At 40.1% G+C, this 17022-nt stretch overlaps 1 protein-coding gene across 1 annotated transcript in view; it reads right to left on the bottom strand.

Moving 5' to 3' along the window:
- The window catches only part of RXFP2 (relaxin family peptide receptor 2), a 213145-nt gene that overhangs the window by 48229 nt on the left and 147894 nt on the right, over positions 1 to 17022 (bottom strand). Inside the window, exon 16 of the mRNA XM_029603167.1 lies at positions 678 to 896. Within this exon, the coding sequence (XP_029459027.1) occupies positions 678 to 896 (219 nt within the window). The remainder of the gene's footprint in view (positions 1 to 677; positions 897 to 17022) is intronic.

The raw sequence follows: 17022 nt of genomic DNA, 5'->3' as shown, positions 1-17022 counted from the left end.
CCTGTTTGTTGCTGGAGCAAGCAAGTTTGCTTACTGTAAATGGTGCTCTCTGTAGATAGAGGGATGAGATAGCCATGCTAAATAGCCACCCCCTCCCTGGAGAGTTGGTTATCTAGCTAACTCTAATATTGACTGACATGCTTATGAGACAACCTGTGCGGGAGAATTCCCACACATGTTCAGTAGTAAAAGCTTCACTGAGCTAAAGGGATAGGTCCGTCCAATGCCGTTGGATGATGTCACCCATGTATCATGGCTAATTCATCCTCTGTCTACAGAGAACACTGTTTATGATAAGCAATCTTGCTTTACAACTGTGTTTTACTTGAATGCTAGGACTTTGCTTGCCATGCAGTGAATATGCATTTTGATAGCTCAGTTTGGTAGCCTGTGTGATTAAGTTCTTTGTATGAAACTAGGATGTATTTCAGCAGCCCTTTGTGGGAATGCAGTCAACCAATCAACAGATTAAATAGGAAATGTCAGTGCTCTGTTTTTCTTAGAGGTCATTGGAAACACATATCCTTTTAACCTAAGAAAGCTGAAACAACTGTGAGGCCCAAGACTTTATTTTGATAATAACTAAAAATCATTAGTAGAAAGAGGCATCAGAAAAAGCAACTCAGAAAGTACAAGGCCATTATGCATTTCCTTTTTGCATAGTACTTCAAAATTACCTGGAATGTCAATCTGTGAGAGAGAGAGAATCTTTAGTAGAAACACAGGGATCCAGCAGAGGGCATCAGAGAGCACAATGAAAAAAAATCTGTTGGCAACAGCAACATCTCTGTGCCTGACACTTCTCTCTTCTGACATCTGAAGACCAGTTTTTTGAATGGAACAAAACATGCTGACATAGGAGAACACTATTATGATGAAGGCTAGCAGGTTCACACCTATTGGGGAAAAAAATGTTTTAGCATTTTGACAGATACTGTAGAAGCATACTTAGTATTGAGGGAGGCCAATTTATAAACTGGCCCTGGTGCTTGGAAGCCAATTCTTTAAAAAATCTGCTGGTGGCTAGTACTGCTGAAGTTTCTTTACCTCATGCACTTGGCAGGTGCAAATGTACTTGGGAAGAAAGCAGGCACAAGGATTTCAAAATGAAGTCCCCACGCGTACTTTCCTGTCTCCCCACCTCCCACCCTCCTACCTGTTCACTTTCAGCACAGGTAGAAGTGTGTGTGCTGCAGTGGCGTAGCCAGAACTGAATTTTTGGGAAGGCCCAAGGTTAACATGTGTGAGGAGTAGACTTATAGATCTAGTTTCTACTAGTTATATTCTTATCGATAAATATTGCCTTAGCATGTACCCTGAATTGTCTGTAACAGCCGTCATGCATAATGAGTGATATTTTAAAATATTTTAATTCTATTATATTAAGCACTTTCCAACTTTAACAATGCACTATTAAAATAAATTTGTTATATTTATTGTAATTTATAAATACCCACTATCATGTAAAAAGTAAACAAAGAACATTTAACAGAAATATCAGATCCAATCACGTAATAAAACAAATATCAATGTGTTTTTTATAATCCTCATTCCAAAAATGCAGAGAATATCATAACTACAATAAAACAGCAATAACCATAATAATAATAAGATTTTAAGATTTGCAATGGGAGTAGAACAAAACTAGGACATGCAAAAAAATATATATTCAAATTCTGATGTCACCTTAATGATAGCAAAACAAACTCCCTCCACTGCCAAATGCTTTGTGAAGTAGCACAAAACCCTACAAAAAAAACAAAGAGACAGCTAGAACCTTACCATACCATACCATAACAGCAAAAATTTCCAGGACTCAAACAGCAGTAACCTTAGCTACGAAAAGGCAGCATGGTAAACATTACACCTGGCAGTAGAACACTAATACCCTACCTACTGGGCAAACAGAACAAGTCAGAATGCTTCAAATCCCTACAAAGAAACAACCTACTAGTCAAAATACAGCACCTCTGTTACAAATGCATATCCCAGACAGCCCTTACCTAATATGGAATAAGGGACTACAAATTAGAAACAGATACATTCAGACAAATCTGAAATGGAAAGCCAGAGAAACCAGACTTTGTGAATTCTAGAATACTGAAGAAAAAGCAAAATATAAATATATAAGACTTGCACATTCCCAAAGATGCTATATTCAATTGCTGAAAGGCAAAATAATTTCTTTTTTACTTCTGTTGTCTGATCTTATTTTTCTCCTTGGTTGGTTCTATTCTTTATTTCTCCTTGTCAGTCTTTTCCTTATTCCTTTTCCAGGGCCTCTTTTATTCTTTCTGTTTCTTCTCTCTCTTCCTGTTTGCATTCCTTCCTCCTTCATATACACACACAAAGACTCTCTCTCACATGAACTCTCTCACACATAAGCTTTCTCTCGCATAGGATCCCACTCTTGCATGCTCTTTCTCACATACACACAGACTCCTACTCCCGCTAAAAGACTCCCATTCTCATATGCTCTCTCTCACATGCAGGCTCTAACTCTCACATATTCTTACACATAGGCTCCCATTTTCACAAACACATAAGATCTTGTTTTCACATTCTTTATCGCTCGCTGGCTCCCATTTCCACATACACACACACACACACACACAAGCTCTTACTCACACATACATCCACATACAGGCTCTTACTCTCACATGCTCTTACATGCATGCTCCCATTCCCACAAATACACACACACAGGCTCTCACTCTCACATGCTGGCTCTCACACCCATTCAAGACAAACACAGGATCTCACTCTTACATGCTTTCTCACACACAAACAAACAGGCTCTCACATGCAGGTTCCCAGTCCCATACATATGTACACACACATACTTTCACTCTCACATGCAGGTTCCTACTCTCTCTCACACACACAGAGGCTCCCACTGTCACATGCTGTCTCTCACACACATGCAGACTCTTACACCCACATGCTCTCTCTCTGTCACATCCCACCAAGCAGGTTCCCATTCATCCCCTAGGCAGGTTCCCATTCACACACACACACATACACATTCCTGCAGGCAGGCTCCCATTCATATATACTTACCCCCAGTCAGGCTCCCATTCACATACACATACCCCCTAGGCAGGATACTATTTATTCACTTACACACAAAAACACAGGCAGGCTCCCCATTGGGAGCAGAAGGGGAAGTCCAGTCTGCTGCTACTCCTTGTTTACCTTCTTCGTGGTATTCAAAACTCGCAGGGTTAGCGCTTCCTCTATGTTGATCTCATGATGCAAAGATCAGCATAGAGCACTTACTGGTCACACATGTTTTGAATTCCACAGGGCCAGAACACTTGAAAGAGCAGGAGAACAGGCTCTTTCCTGGTGAGGTGGTTATTTTTTTTTCTTTGACCACCAGTGGGATGGGGTGCACTGGTGCCTCCACTTCTTGGTTATTGTTGGCCTCCCGGGCTGCCTCCTCTTCTCAGCCATTGGTGGGATGGGGGCCCACTGGTGGCCTCCGAAGCTGCCTCCTCTTCTCAGCCACCAGTAGGATGGGGGTCCACTGGTGGCATCCTGGACCTGCTCCTCTTCTTGGCCACCAGTGGGATGAGGTCCATAGTTGTATCCCAGGCTGCTTCTTCTTCTCAGCCACCAGTGGATTGGAGTCCACCAGCAGCCTTCCGGGCCTGCTCCACTTCTTGGCTGCCAGTGGATGGGGGAGATTTCATTCAGTCAAGTCCCAACCTAAACTCTATTGAAATGTTGTCACAAGACCTGAAGCGAACTGTTCATGTAAGGAAGTCCTCAAATGCCACAGAGTTAAAACAATTCTGTATGGAAGAATGGGCCAGAATTCTTCAAAGGTAATGTGAGAGACTGATCAAAAGTTACAGGAAATGTTTAGTTGAAGTTACAATTGCTTAAGGAGATGCCACCAGGCATCTGAATGAAGGGTTCACATACTTTTTTACAGATGATATCCTGACATAGGAAAGTTATAGAGTGCCCATGTGAGTTACTATATATTGGGCAGATAAAGCGTTGTATTCGCATATGACTACTTGAGCATATGAGTTGTATTCATACGGGAAAGGAAAGTGCACTCTTAGTGATCCATTGGAGGTCTGCGGTATTTCGGGTTGAGGAACTAAGATTTTTGGTGATAGGTCACATTTGGTTACAGTGTGGTGGTAACATTTCCAAAGCGCTGATTCAGAAGGAATACTTTGGAGCCCAACGGGCTCAACCAAGACATTGAGTTGAGTATTTTTGTATGATCTCCTGTGTAACATCAGTATATCAGGTGGTGGGTTGGCTTATGTGTTCGGGCCAATCCTGGCTCATGTATTTTGAAAAGCAGGCAAAACAGAAGCAAGATAGACCAGTTGCCTTAGCTTCTTAGCTTAGGAATATTTATTCACATGTATTATGAAATAAAAGTTGCTCAACTCTGGCTGAGTTTCGCACAGCAGCTGCATCAGGGGCTAAAAAATAACCAAACAATACATAAATAAGAACAAGAATAAAAACATAACAATTATTTGAAAAATAAATTGAAAAACAGACATTGACCACAGGGTATGCATCTGCAAGATACAACAAACTCACATAAAGAATAATAAATGATAATAAATAATAAGTAACCAATAAAATAATCATACATTCAAAAGCACAAATATTCAAATAAAAAGATTACCTTTATAAAAACATATATCTGGAAAGAGTGAAATGTGAAAAAGAGTAATAGGAGAGGAGGTAAAAATACTGTACCTTTTTTTAAAGAATTTTTTGGTCTGAATTCATTTTGCTAGATGCCAATTCTGATCTATTAAAAGAAGTACTGGACTAATAATAAAAATTAAAATCCAAATTTAAAAACCATTAAATAATAGGGAGACTATCCATATACAAAAAACAAAAATAGAAGAGCAAAAATATATAATAATTTCTAAATAAATTAATCAGGATACCAAACAACAAATATGTATTGTAATTTGAGGCTTGCTAAATTATAATTGTATTATGTGCATATAGAAACCGGCATGAGGTTTTGTGTGAAGCAATGAGTATTAGAAAAACGTAAAAATTATTACTCGCTAGGCTTAAGGCAAAGAAAATACTCCACTGGTGTGCTGTTTCCAAAAGTATTATTCAGGAGCTATCAGATTAAAGATGGGTTAATTATTGCTTCATTGTAATAATACCACAATATAAAAAATGTTGAGAACAAGTCGGGAAACGGAAGTTATCTGGACTTAAATGTAAGCAAAATGACAGCGCAGGTAGAACGATTAGTTATACAAATTAAAAAACCGGCATAAAGATTATATTAACGGATTCAAAAACGGCATAGAGGTTATATTTAGAGGCATTAAAAGAGAGATCATAACTTTAAAGGAACAGACGCATATTCTAAAGCATTATTTTGAGCACGCTCTCATGTAATAATGTATTTACTCACTAAAGCGCCGCTATAGATAAACTTTAACAGTGCGCTATGTTCAATTTAAAAAACTTATTTATCACATCATTTTATCCAACTAAAAAAAACATTACTTACATTATGCGCAAACAGCTAGTATCTCCAGCATAGTTTGTTTTGTATAACGAAGATGAAGCAGGAACCGGAAGTTATTTAAATGTTCCCCTGTCGGGATTAGTGATTGACAACCAAGCGAATTGGCAGCGCAGGTTAACCGACAAAAGGAACTGGCAAAGAGATATATTACAATTCCAGAGTGCATTGAGGGAACAAAATAAATGATGACTTTCAAGAAAAAAAGACTTTTAGGAAAATGTAAATGGTGCACTATGGGGGTCATTTTCAAAACCGATCGCACGTGAAAAGTGACTTTTCGCTTGTGATCACTAAATGGGGGTGGAGTCGGCCCCAGAAGAGGCGAGTCGGGGTGGCACCGGGGCCAACTCTGCGGAGACATCACTGGTGGCGAAAGGTAAGGACCCTTATCGCCGCCAGTTTTGCGCCAAATAACTACACCTTTTATGGTGTAGTTATTCAGTGCGAAAGCCGGCAGCCAGTGCACCGCAGTGGTGCGATGGCTGCCAGATTTTGCAGGCCCACTCCCCGTTTCGCCCCCCCACCCCTCGTTACCGCTGGATTTTCTAAGGTCTGCGACCTTAGAAAATCCAGGCTTATATATCATAAATACAAACTATTTAGGACCTGCTTTAGGTTTCATGAATTTTTATTTAAATTTTAACCTGATGTGTTATATTTTGTATATTTATTGTATATATGCTTAGCAAACCGGGAAATGGAGGGTACCTCGGCCAGAGTTAGGCAACTTTTATTTCATAATAAGTGCGAATAAATACTCCTAGGCTAAGGCGACTGGTCTGTCTTGCTTCTGTTTTGCCTTCCTGCTTTGACAGACCATCTTCCGGTCTGCTTTGTGGGACCCTCCCTTCTGTTAAAGAAGCAGGACATTCCATTCTATTTAAAAAGGTATTGGGTATATTGTGTGCATGCTCAGCGTTCAGGTGTGTGTCGCCATGTTTGATATTACTGGAGTGGTATAATAGATGCTTAATCGCTGTGATAAATTTTGTAAGTAACGGTTTGTTCTTAGGTAATATTAATGGCCTGTTAAATAACATTTATTGAAATTTAGTTATAGTACAGGTTTTAATAGTGATTTATATTTCTAATAGGTTGACGGTCACTTGGGTGTTTGATGGCGTGAAAAATGTGGGTAGACTGTGCAGTCTATATAAAAGGTTTGAGTATTTTTAATGTTTGTTTTTTTTTGAGTTTTTGTTTTTCTTTATTGTGTAGATTTGGTATAGAGTCTAATTTATTATTATATTTTGTTTACAGATACTTTGCCATTCTGTCGTGTTAGAAATAAATAAAGGTTGAACTATGTGATTACACATGCAGCTGTGCTATTAAATATATTTGAACATTTTTAAATAAAATATGGTGTGGTAAGTTATGTTGAATTGTGTGCATTTATATGTGTGTCTTTTATAATGGTGTGTTATTGAGTCCCCTGAAGAAGCTGGCTTTGTCAGTGAATCTAGGGTCCTTAGTTAGAATGTGGGAACTATTTTAACTTTACAATATTGTAATATATATGTGTCAATTTGGAATAAAATATATGTGAAGATGTATTATTAATAAAGTATTTTGTGAAATATTCAGGCATCGGTTATTTGTTTGTGAATTTGTTTTGTTGAACAAATAATCAAAATATATCCTTCTGGTCTGAGTTATTTATTCAATGGGGTTATCTTTCTTATCATGGTTTAAATTAAGATGCAATCATGATTTGAGTATAAATTGTGCTAAAATACAGATCATCCTAGGGGTTTCACAAACTTTTTCTCAGCACTGTATCTTTGGAGAAGAACTATTTTGTACATTTTTGTAATTTTGAACTGTTTTTCTGCATTTTGTACTGCCAGACTTCTTATTTTTGCCTTCAGTAAAATCAGTTTTGTTTTGGATCACAACTCATGTTGTATGGACTTTTTTCAAGAGACTGAGTGTGATCCCCTTGGGCCTTATAAGTTAGCCTGTCCCCCACAGTAGAATCTGGATTCTTGAGCTGCACTGAGTTGAATAGCATAGTGCAGCATCTGAAGATTGCCCCTCGTAAAAATGGAGTTACATAAAAATCAAATCAAATTAATCTTTATTATCGTCATATAACACCATAAGGGTCACAGAGCTTAGTTGGTATCTACTTACTGCCCCTTCCTCTGGAAAACCTAGAGGTCTGCTCACAGAAAACGAGTTCATATTATTGTGGCTCATATGTTTTCTGCACCACTGACCCCTCTCCAGCTGGCCTTCAGCCATTGGTAGTGGTGGTGCTGCTCTCTCCAGCATCCCCCCCCCCCCCCACTCCTTCTCCCTGCTAGACCAGCTGCCTTCTCTCTAACTGCCTTTGCTGTATTGCCAGATATCATCTATATAGAAGCAGCATGCACATCTGGTAATCAAACCTATTTCCTGACACTCATGGGATATATCTGTGATGATTTTTAGAAGGTTCCATCAAGAACCTGCAACAAATTGTGACCTTAAGCATTAATATGGGCTCTAGAAAGGTGCTTTAATTTTTTACGTTAGAGACTGCATTAAAATGTGCAAATTTTAATGCACATTATTTTTTTGCTATGATAATAGGTACTGAGGCACTTTACATAATTTTATATCTCATTAACTTATTATAATAAGTTTGCATTAATGAGACTGCAGGTGCATTAACATAAATGCAAGCGCATTAGCAGGAGCAGATTGACCTATCGGTTTTTCGGGCATGCCCCGGTGGACTGATCAAATTGGCCACAAGAACTCTGTTTTCAGTGTCCCCTGTGGTCCGGTTAACATATAAAGAAGGGTTCAGAGGAGCCACCACCAGAGCTCATCTGAAGAAAGAGGGGAGGCAGCAGGCCACCAATGGCCAAAAAATGAGAAGAGAGGCCATGGGCCACCTCCAGAGCCTAGGCCGGTGGAGGCCACAGAAAGGGTAAAAAGGCTGCTGGTGGTGGCAGAGAAAGGAAAAAGAAGTCTAGGCTGGTGGTGGCTGAGAAAGAAAAAGAAGTCGTGGGCCATCAGTGGTGGCCAACGAAGCAAAAAAGAGACCGCGGGCTACTGCTGGAGCCTAAGCTGGCGGTGGCCAAAGAAAGAGAAAGGAGGCCACTGCCCAGCCTGACAACAGCTAAAAAAAAGGAAAAGAGGCTACAGGCTGCCACCGGAGCCCAGGCTGGAGGTGGCCAAAGAAAGGGAGAGAAGAATGCAGCCCAGGCTAAAGATAGCAAAGAAATAAAAAAAAGCCGGCAGTGGATGAAGAACAAGAAAAGGCACAATTTGTGTATGTGGCAGCTAGCTTGGGAGGTGGGGATGCAGCCAGCTTGTGTTTGTGTATGTGTGTGTGGCGGTAAGCCAGCTTGTGTATGGGGGGGGGGGGGAAGCAGCCTGCTTGTGTATGGGGGGGGGCAGCCAGTTTATGAGTGGGGAGCAGCCAGCTTATGTGTGTGTGGAGGGGGGGCTGCCTGCTTATATGCGTGTGTGTGTGTGTTTGTGAGAGGAGTTTGCATACGTGTGTGAGAATGGGATGAAGGAGAACATTTGTGCACGCCTTCTCTCCAGCTAATCAATGACAATTTTAGGATGACTGGAAATCAAATATTCCCAGGTATGGAGATCAGGTTGTTTTTTTTTTTAAATCCTTACTAGTTTAATTATTGGTTGTTTTAGATGTGTCTCCAATCCCAAAAACAAATTTCAAAAAAATGAGTTATGAGTTTTTACTTATTGAATATTCTATTTGTAAATATTTGTTCTTTTGTTTAGTATTGTTTTACTATTATGTTTGATGTTTCTTGGTTTTATTGTTTGATGTTTTATGAAGAATAGTTATGTTTCTATTTTTCATATATGTGTTTGGCTTGTTGTGGTTGCCAGTTCAGATTTGTGTCTATGTACACTTTTATGGTCTAGATTTTCTGTATTTTTCTGTGGTCTGCCTGTGTCAGACTGAGGTGAGGTATTCAGTTAGCTTATAGTTTCTGTGTAGGGGTATATATATATATAAATCACCAAAGCTAATGATTTCCAAATTATCCCTAACAACTGAAAAGCAGGTCATTAATACAAACTAAAAACACACTTTGAAATGTCTCTATGCCAATACCAGAAGTCTAAGAAGTAAGATGGGAGAGCTAGAGTGTATAGCAGTAAATGATGAGATTGCCTTAATTGGGATCACAGAGACTTGGTAGAAGGAGGATAACCAATGGGACAGTGCTATATCAGGGTACAAATTATATCGCAATAATAGGGAGGATAAACTTGGTGGGGATGTGGCACTTTTTGTCCGGGAGGGTATAGAGACCACAGGATAAAGATCATACAAGAGACTAAGGGGGTCATTTTCTATGCGGATCGCATGCAATAGCTAAATCGGGGTGGGTTCTGGGTGGCGTTCGCACTGGAAGGGGAGGAGTTGGGGCTGCACCGGGGTGGACGCTGCAAAGACACCGCTGATGGCGAAAAGGTAAGTACCCTTTACGCCACCAGTTTCACGCCCAATAGCGCCACCTTTTACGATGGCGCTATTGGGTGTGAAAGCCGGCAACGATCGCACCGCGGAGGTGCAATCGCTACCGGCTTTCACAGGCCCACCCCCCGCTTCGCCACCCCGCCCCCCCCATTACCGCCGGATTTTCTAAGGTCTGCAACTTTAGAAAATCCAGGCCTAAATGCTCAGTAGAATCTATATGGATAGAAATCCCATGTGTGCTGGGAAAGAGTATAGTAATAGCCTGTCATTGTGGTTTTTAAAAGAAATACAACCGGTCTTCTCAATCATTCACCATCATTATCAAAATCTTTATTTCAAAAACTATTTTTGTTATGTGTTTTTCTTTAAAAATTTTTGTAATCAACTCTCATCCGTAAGAAATATATAAACAGCAGTCTCTTTTATCAGAATGGTAAACACAGCCCTACACGGCCGGTGTTTCGCAGTACATTGCTTCCTCAGGGGCATATGAAGATAGTACAAGAGTCTTTGCCGCTTTCAAAATGGACCCGAAGTCTCTGTAATCTTCTTCTCAGAAGAGAGGTTCTGAGAAGAGAGGTTCTGAGAAGAAGATTACAGAGACTTCGGGTCCATTTTGAAAGCGGCAAAGACTCTTGTACTATTATCTTGGATATAAATTTTTAGATTTCAATTACCCCAATATTGACTGGGAAATGTAACATCAGGACTTGCTAGAGACATAAATTTCCTCGATGTAATAAATGACTGCTTCTTGGAGCAATTGGTTCAGGAACCAACAAGAGAGGGAACTATTTTAGGTTTAATTCTTAGTGGAACGCAGGATTTCATGAGAGAAGTAACAGTGGAGGGGCCACTTGGCAATAGTGATCATAATATGATCAAATTTAAACTAATAACTGGAAGGGGGACAATAAGTAAATCTACAGCTCTAACACTAAACTTTCAAAAGGGAAACGTTGAAAAAATGAGGAAAATAGTTAGAAAAAAACTGAAAGTTGCAGCTGCAAAGGTTAAAAGTGTTCAACAAGCATGGACATTGTTTAAAAATACAATCCTAGAGGTGCAGTCCAGATGTATTCCATGCATTAAGAAAGGTGGAAGGAAGGCAAAACGATTTCTGTCACGGTTAAACGGTGAGGTGAAAGAGGCTATTTTAGCCAAAAAAGCATCCTTCAAACATTGGAAGAAGGATCCATCTGAAGAAAATAGGATAAAACATAAGCATTGTCAAGTTAAGTGTAAAACATTGATAAGACAGGCGAAGAGAGAATTTGAAATGATGTTGGCCATAGAGGTAAAAACTCATAATAAAAGCTTTTTAAAATATATCCGAATCATGAAACCTGTGAGGCAGTCGGTTGGACCATTAGATGACCGATGGGTTAAAGGGGCTTTTAGGGAAGATAAGGCCATTGCAGAAAGACTAAATGAATTCTTTGCTTCCATGTTTACTTATAAGGATGTTGGGGAGATACCAGTTCCGGAGATGGTTTTCAAGGGTGATGAGTCAGATGAACTAAACCAAATCACTGTGAACTGGGAAGATGTAGTAGGCCAGATTGACAAACTAAAGAGTAGCAAATCACCTGGACCAGATGGTATGCATCCTAGGGTACTAAAGGAACCCAAAAATGAAATTTCTGATCTATTAGTTAAAATTTGTAACCTATCATTAAAATCATCCATTGTACCTAAAGACTGGAGGGTGGCCACTGGCCAATGTAACCCCAATATTTAAAAAGGGCTCCAGGGGTGATCCGGGTAACTATAGACCAGTGAGCCTGACTTCAGTGCCGGGCAAAATAGTGGAAACTATTCTACAGATCAAAATCGTAGAGCATATAGAAAGACATGGTTTAATGGAACACAGTCAACATAGATTTACCCAAGGGAAGTCTTACATAACAAATCTGCTTCATTTTTTGAAGGGGTTAATAAACATGTGGATAAGGGTGAACCGGTAGATGTAGTGTATTTGGATTTTCAGAAGGCATTTGACAAAGTCCCTCATGAGAGGCTTCTAAGAAAAGTAAAAAGTCATGGGATAGGAGGCGATGTCCTTTCATGGATTACAAACTGGTTAAAAGACAGGAAACAGAGAGTAGGATTAAATGGTCAATTTTCTCAGTGGAAAAGGGTAAACAGTGGAGTGCCTCAGGGATCTGTATTAGGACCGGACCTTTTCAATATATATATAAATGATCTGGAAAGGAATACAACGAGTGAGGTTATCAAATCTGCGGACAATACAAAATTTTTCAGAGTAGTTAAATCACAAGAGAATTGTGATATATTACAGGGGGACCTTGCAAGACTGGAAGATTGGGCATCCAAATGGCAGATGAAATTTAATGTGGACAAGTGCAAGGTGTCGCACATAGGGAAAAATAACCCTTGCTGTAGTTACACGATATTAGATTCCATATTAGGAACTTTCACCCAGGAAAAAGTTCTAGGCATCATAGTGGATAATACTTTAAAATCGTCAGTTCAGTGTGCTGCAGCAGTCAAAAAAGCAAACAGAATGTTAGGAATTATTAGGAAGGGAATGGTTAATAAAATGGAAAATGTCATAATGCCTCTGTATCGCTCCATAGTGAGACCGCACGTTGAATACTGTGCACAATTCTGGTCGCCGCATCTCAAAAAAGATATAGTTGGGATGGAGAAGGTACAGAGAAGGGCAACCAAAATGATAAAGGGGATGAAACAGCTCCCCTATGAGGAAAGGCTGAATAGATTAGGGCTGTTCAGCTTGGAGAAGAGATGGCTGGGCGGGGAATATGATAGAGGTCTTTAAGATCATGAGAGATCTTGAACGAGTAGATGTAAATCGGTTATTTACACTTTCAGATAATAGAAGGACTAGGGGGCATTCCATGAAGTTAGCAAGTAGCAGAATTTAAGACTAATCGGAGAAAATTCTTTTTCACTCAATGCACAATTAAGCTATGGAATTTGTTGCCAGAGGATATGGTTAGTGCAGTTAGTGTAGCTGGGTTCAAAAAGGTTTGGATAAGTTCTTGGATGAGAAGTCCATTAACGGCTATTAATCAAGTTTGCTTAGGGAATAGCCACTGCTATTAATTGCATCAGTAGCATGGGATCTTCTTAGTGTTTGGGTAATTGCCAGGTTCTTGTGGCCTGGTTTTGGCCTCTGTTGGAAACAGGATGATGGGCTTGATGCACCCTTGGTCTGACCCAGCATGGCAATTTCTTATGTTCTTGGCTTGTTGTGCTTTCCTTTTAAGAGGTGTATTTATATTTTGTAGGGCTTGATGTAATATTTGCAGTGTTGCCTTTTCATGAGTAGGACTATTATTGTTAGTGTTGGCAGTTAGTGCTGTTTTAGTATGTAAAGTTTACTATATTGTAATTGTAATTTACTTTACTTATGGCTTTCTGAGGGTGAAGGCCATACCTGATGTATATTACAATATCCCTAATACTATATGAGTTCTGATTCAGGGTTTTCTGGTTGGCACCACAGCAGTGCATGGAAAGATAGTATATATGTTGATATATTTACTTCATAAAACTGTACTTTGAATATCCTGGTTTCATACAAAATCTTATTACAAATGCATAATTTTTAATTGAGTGGGAGGGTGCAAGGCTGTAAGGTTTGCTTAGGATGATTAATACCCCTGCACTCGCCCTGGCTGCACAGGCTCCTTGTAGGAAAGCAGATTTCCATATGGAGCTACGCTATTAATGGCCAGGCTCTCCCCAGTCATGGCTGCAGCAGTGATGCATATAGTCTTGACCATGGCTTAATTTTCTTTTTCTTAAACCCTGGAGGAAGTAGGCAGTAGGGATCCCTTTTGGTCACCCCTCCCCAGGAGTAGGTAGGCAGAGCAGAGTCCAGGGAACCATAACAGCAGTAGACTGCGTAGCACACAGTCAATGAGCATGTGTTGTAGTGGGGGAGGCCCTGGGAAGTGAAGGCAAGCTACTGTCTTAGAAAGGGAGGGGGTGAGGCTTCTGTCTGTGGTGGCTGGGCTGAGCTCTGAGAGGGGCATACTGAGTGGTCGTTTTCCTAAGGTGCATGCATCCACATCCCCTATGTATTCGATGCAATATTTAAATGAGAGCGAAAGTTGAGCGGTGTACAAAAAAGGTGCACTAAGGAGAAATGCATGTTTCTGGTGCTCAAAAGTTTATTGCATCGGGTGCACAGATGTCTAAATTGTGTGGTCCTAGAAAAGTGCATCACTTACATAAAATTACAGCAATCTGCAATGCCTGTTTCTCAAAAGGAAAGCAATCACCCACATTTTTTTAAAGATGTCCTTTAGTTAATCATCATGCTCTGCTCCACTACTCTCTATATACATTTTTTAATTTTTGTTTTAACTCCAAAGAACTAATTCTTATCCTAATCTCTCTAAACAACCTTACCCTACAAGGAGCACATTTATCACAACACAGAGGATCACATTTTTTATGTTTCTCATGAGTTCTTACTCCATCTCCAGAGCTGGAGTTAATTTTCCATTGTAAAAAATTATATGTTGGGCGCCCAGCCTTTGGACGAACTTTCCTGCATCGGATAGAAATAGCTAATGTCTTCATTGGCAGGGTCAGGGTTAGGGTTTTACATGGAATTTAAATGCCATGGGTGCTATCCGATATGCTTTGGATGGGGCATGCATTTTAGATGCACTAATCTCCTTGTTGCAATGGATGCTGTTATTGCACACCCGAAATGCGCTCCCAACAGTGAATAAACCCATGTGCTAGGCTGGGTGCACCTTATTGTATTGGCCTGTCAATTTGTTAGAAAAAATGTGAAATTTATGTTGGAGATTTTTTTTCTCAATTCTACCAGATCACATGATATACTACTTTTCAATGATTAGCTCGGTGTGTTTTTGGGAGCTGTTAAAGTACGTGCCACACAGTGCACAAGTGAGTCATAGATACCTCATAGGCCAGTTTTGGAAAAAATCCCTCAGGCTGATATTTGTCTGCAATCCGCCCCTGCACATTAGCATGCAAAGCATCTACGTTAAATACCACAGGCGGTGAATGCATATTAATACATTCATGCATGCCAACAAATTAGTATATTAGATTCCTAAGACTCATGCTGGATGAGTTTACCTTAATCATTAGTCGGACATGGATTTTAGTGAAGATTTTGGTTATTGACTCAAATGGAATATAAGAGACTGCACCTTTGTCTGAAGATTATTATCCTTTGTTTTAAGTTTTCAAAAGTAAAAACACAATCTGGGAATTGCAAACCTTGTGTGTGGACTGTTTTTTTTCTAGAAGAGGATTACTAATGCTCTGTTCTCATCAGAAGGACTCAGAAACATTGTTCCTCACTATGGAAAGGAACCCTAGAGAGCCCAACTCATAATAAGAGAGCAAAGCGACTACACCATTAATGCAGATTTCTAGCCTGCCACATTAATGCAGCTGTCAACTTGTGAATTAACTGACAATTTTAATGCCAATTAGTACATAGAAACCTTAATGGGTCACTAAAGAAGAGAAGCCTGTTAATTTATAGCTTTAAACAAGCTCATATAATTATGTACAGTCTGTGATAGGGTGAGGCAATATGATGAACAAATAAAAAACCAGGTTAAAAGATTATTGGAATCAGGAGTCCCTGTCATTCATTCTGTTTGTGAGGGGTCAGCATGGATTAGGTAGGCCATAGACGTGACATGCTGGAGCCTAGGGAGACAGGAGACAAAAATTTCCATAGCTGGTGAATATATCAAAACTGCCAGAAGGTCACGTTGATTATGGCTGAGATTTGGCCTTCCAGTATTAGGGGAGAGTTGATTATGACACCAAAATTCTTCACTTTGGGGCTTATTTGCAAGGATATGTCACTGAGGAAAACTGAAGGACGATGTGCTCATATATAGAAACTTAGAAATGACAGCAGAAAAGGACCAAACGGTCCACCCAGTCTGCCAAGCAAGCTTATGGTAGTATCTGCCGTACTTATCAGTTTCTCAGACTGTAAAAGTCAGTGCACTTGTTTATTGCTATCTGAGTCAAATTTCCCAATATCTCTTGCCGTTGAAGCACAGAGCAATGTTGGAGATACAGTAAAAGTATCAAGCTTATTGGTTAAGGATAGGAACAGCCACATCAACAAGTTACTCCCATGTTTATTTGTTTCCCCAGACCTTAAAAGTCAGGGTCCTTGTTGATGCTGCAGAATCCAATTCATCTTTCCACCCCCCCCCCCCCCCCCCCCCCCCCCCCCGCATTTGAAACAGAGAGCAATGATGGAGTTGCATCAACAGTATGAAGGCTTATTGGTTAAGGGTAGTAACCACCACTACACCTGCAAGTTATCCCTATGCACTTTTCTCTTCATTTCCATCCTCTAGTCTTTAGGGATCCACAGTGTTTATCCCATGTTCCTTTGAATTCTTTCACTGTTTTTGTCTTCACCACCTCCTCTGGAAGGGCATTCCAGGCATCCACCACCCTCTGCATGAAGAAATATTTCCTGACATTGGTTCTGTTCTACTGATTTCTTTCCACTGGAAAAGGTTCGTTGATTAAAGCCTTTCTGGTATCTGAAGGTCTACATCATATCATCCCTGCACCTCTTCTCCTCCAGGGTATACATATTCAGGTCCTTCAGCCTCTCCTCATAAATCATTTGATGGAGACCCCCACCCCCACCATTTTGGTTGCCTTTCTCTGGACCTCCTAATGATCTTATAACCATGTGACTTATCTTGCACTGCATGACGATGTCACTGCTAGCAGATGAAGAGCTGGCAAAGCACCTTGGTGATACACCTTGGGGTATATCACCCCTTTAGTGTCTCTTCAGGGATCACATTAGAGCCATGAGGGTTTATGTTTAAAAGGGAGGTTTTTAATTTGTTTTAGCTGTGTGATGTGGCTTGATGTTCTCTCTGATGAGAGTAGGAAGGGAGGCGGGTTTGCATTGTATTTTATGTATGTTATTGCTTTGCTATGCAAGCCATTTTGGTATTTTATGATACAAACTGCTCTGGATCCCTTCTTGGGC

Source organism: Rhinatrema bivittatum, chromosome 5, assembly GCF_901001135.1.
Source record: "Rhinatrema bivittatum chromosome 5, aRhiBiv1.1, whole genome shotgun sequence".
NCBI lineage: Eukaryota > Metazoa > Chordata > Amphibia > Gymnophiona > Rhinatrematidae > Rhinatrema > Rhinatrema bivittatum.
The sequence above is the reverse complement of the archived record's forward strand: the minus strand, read 5'-3'. Positions and strand labels throughout refer to the sequence as shown.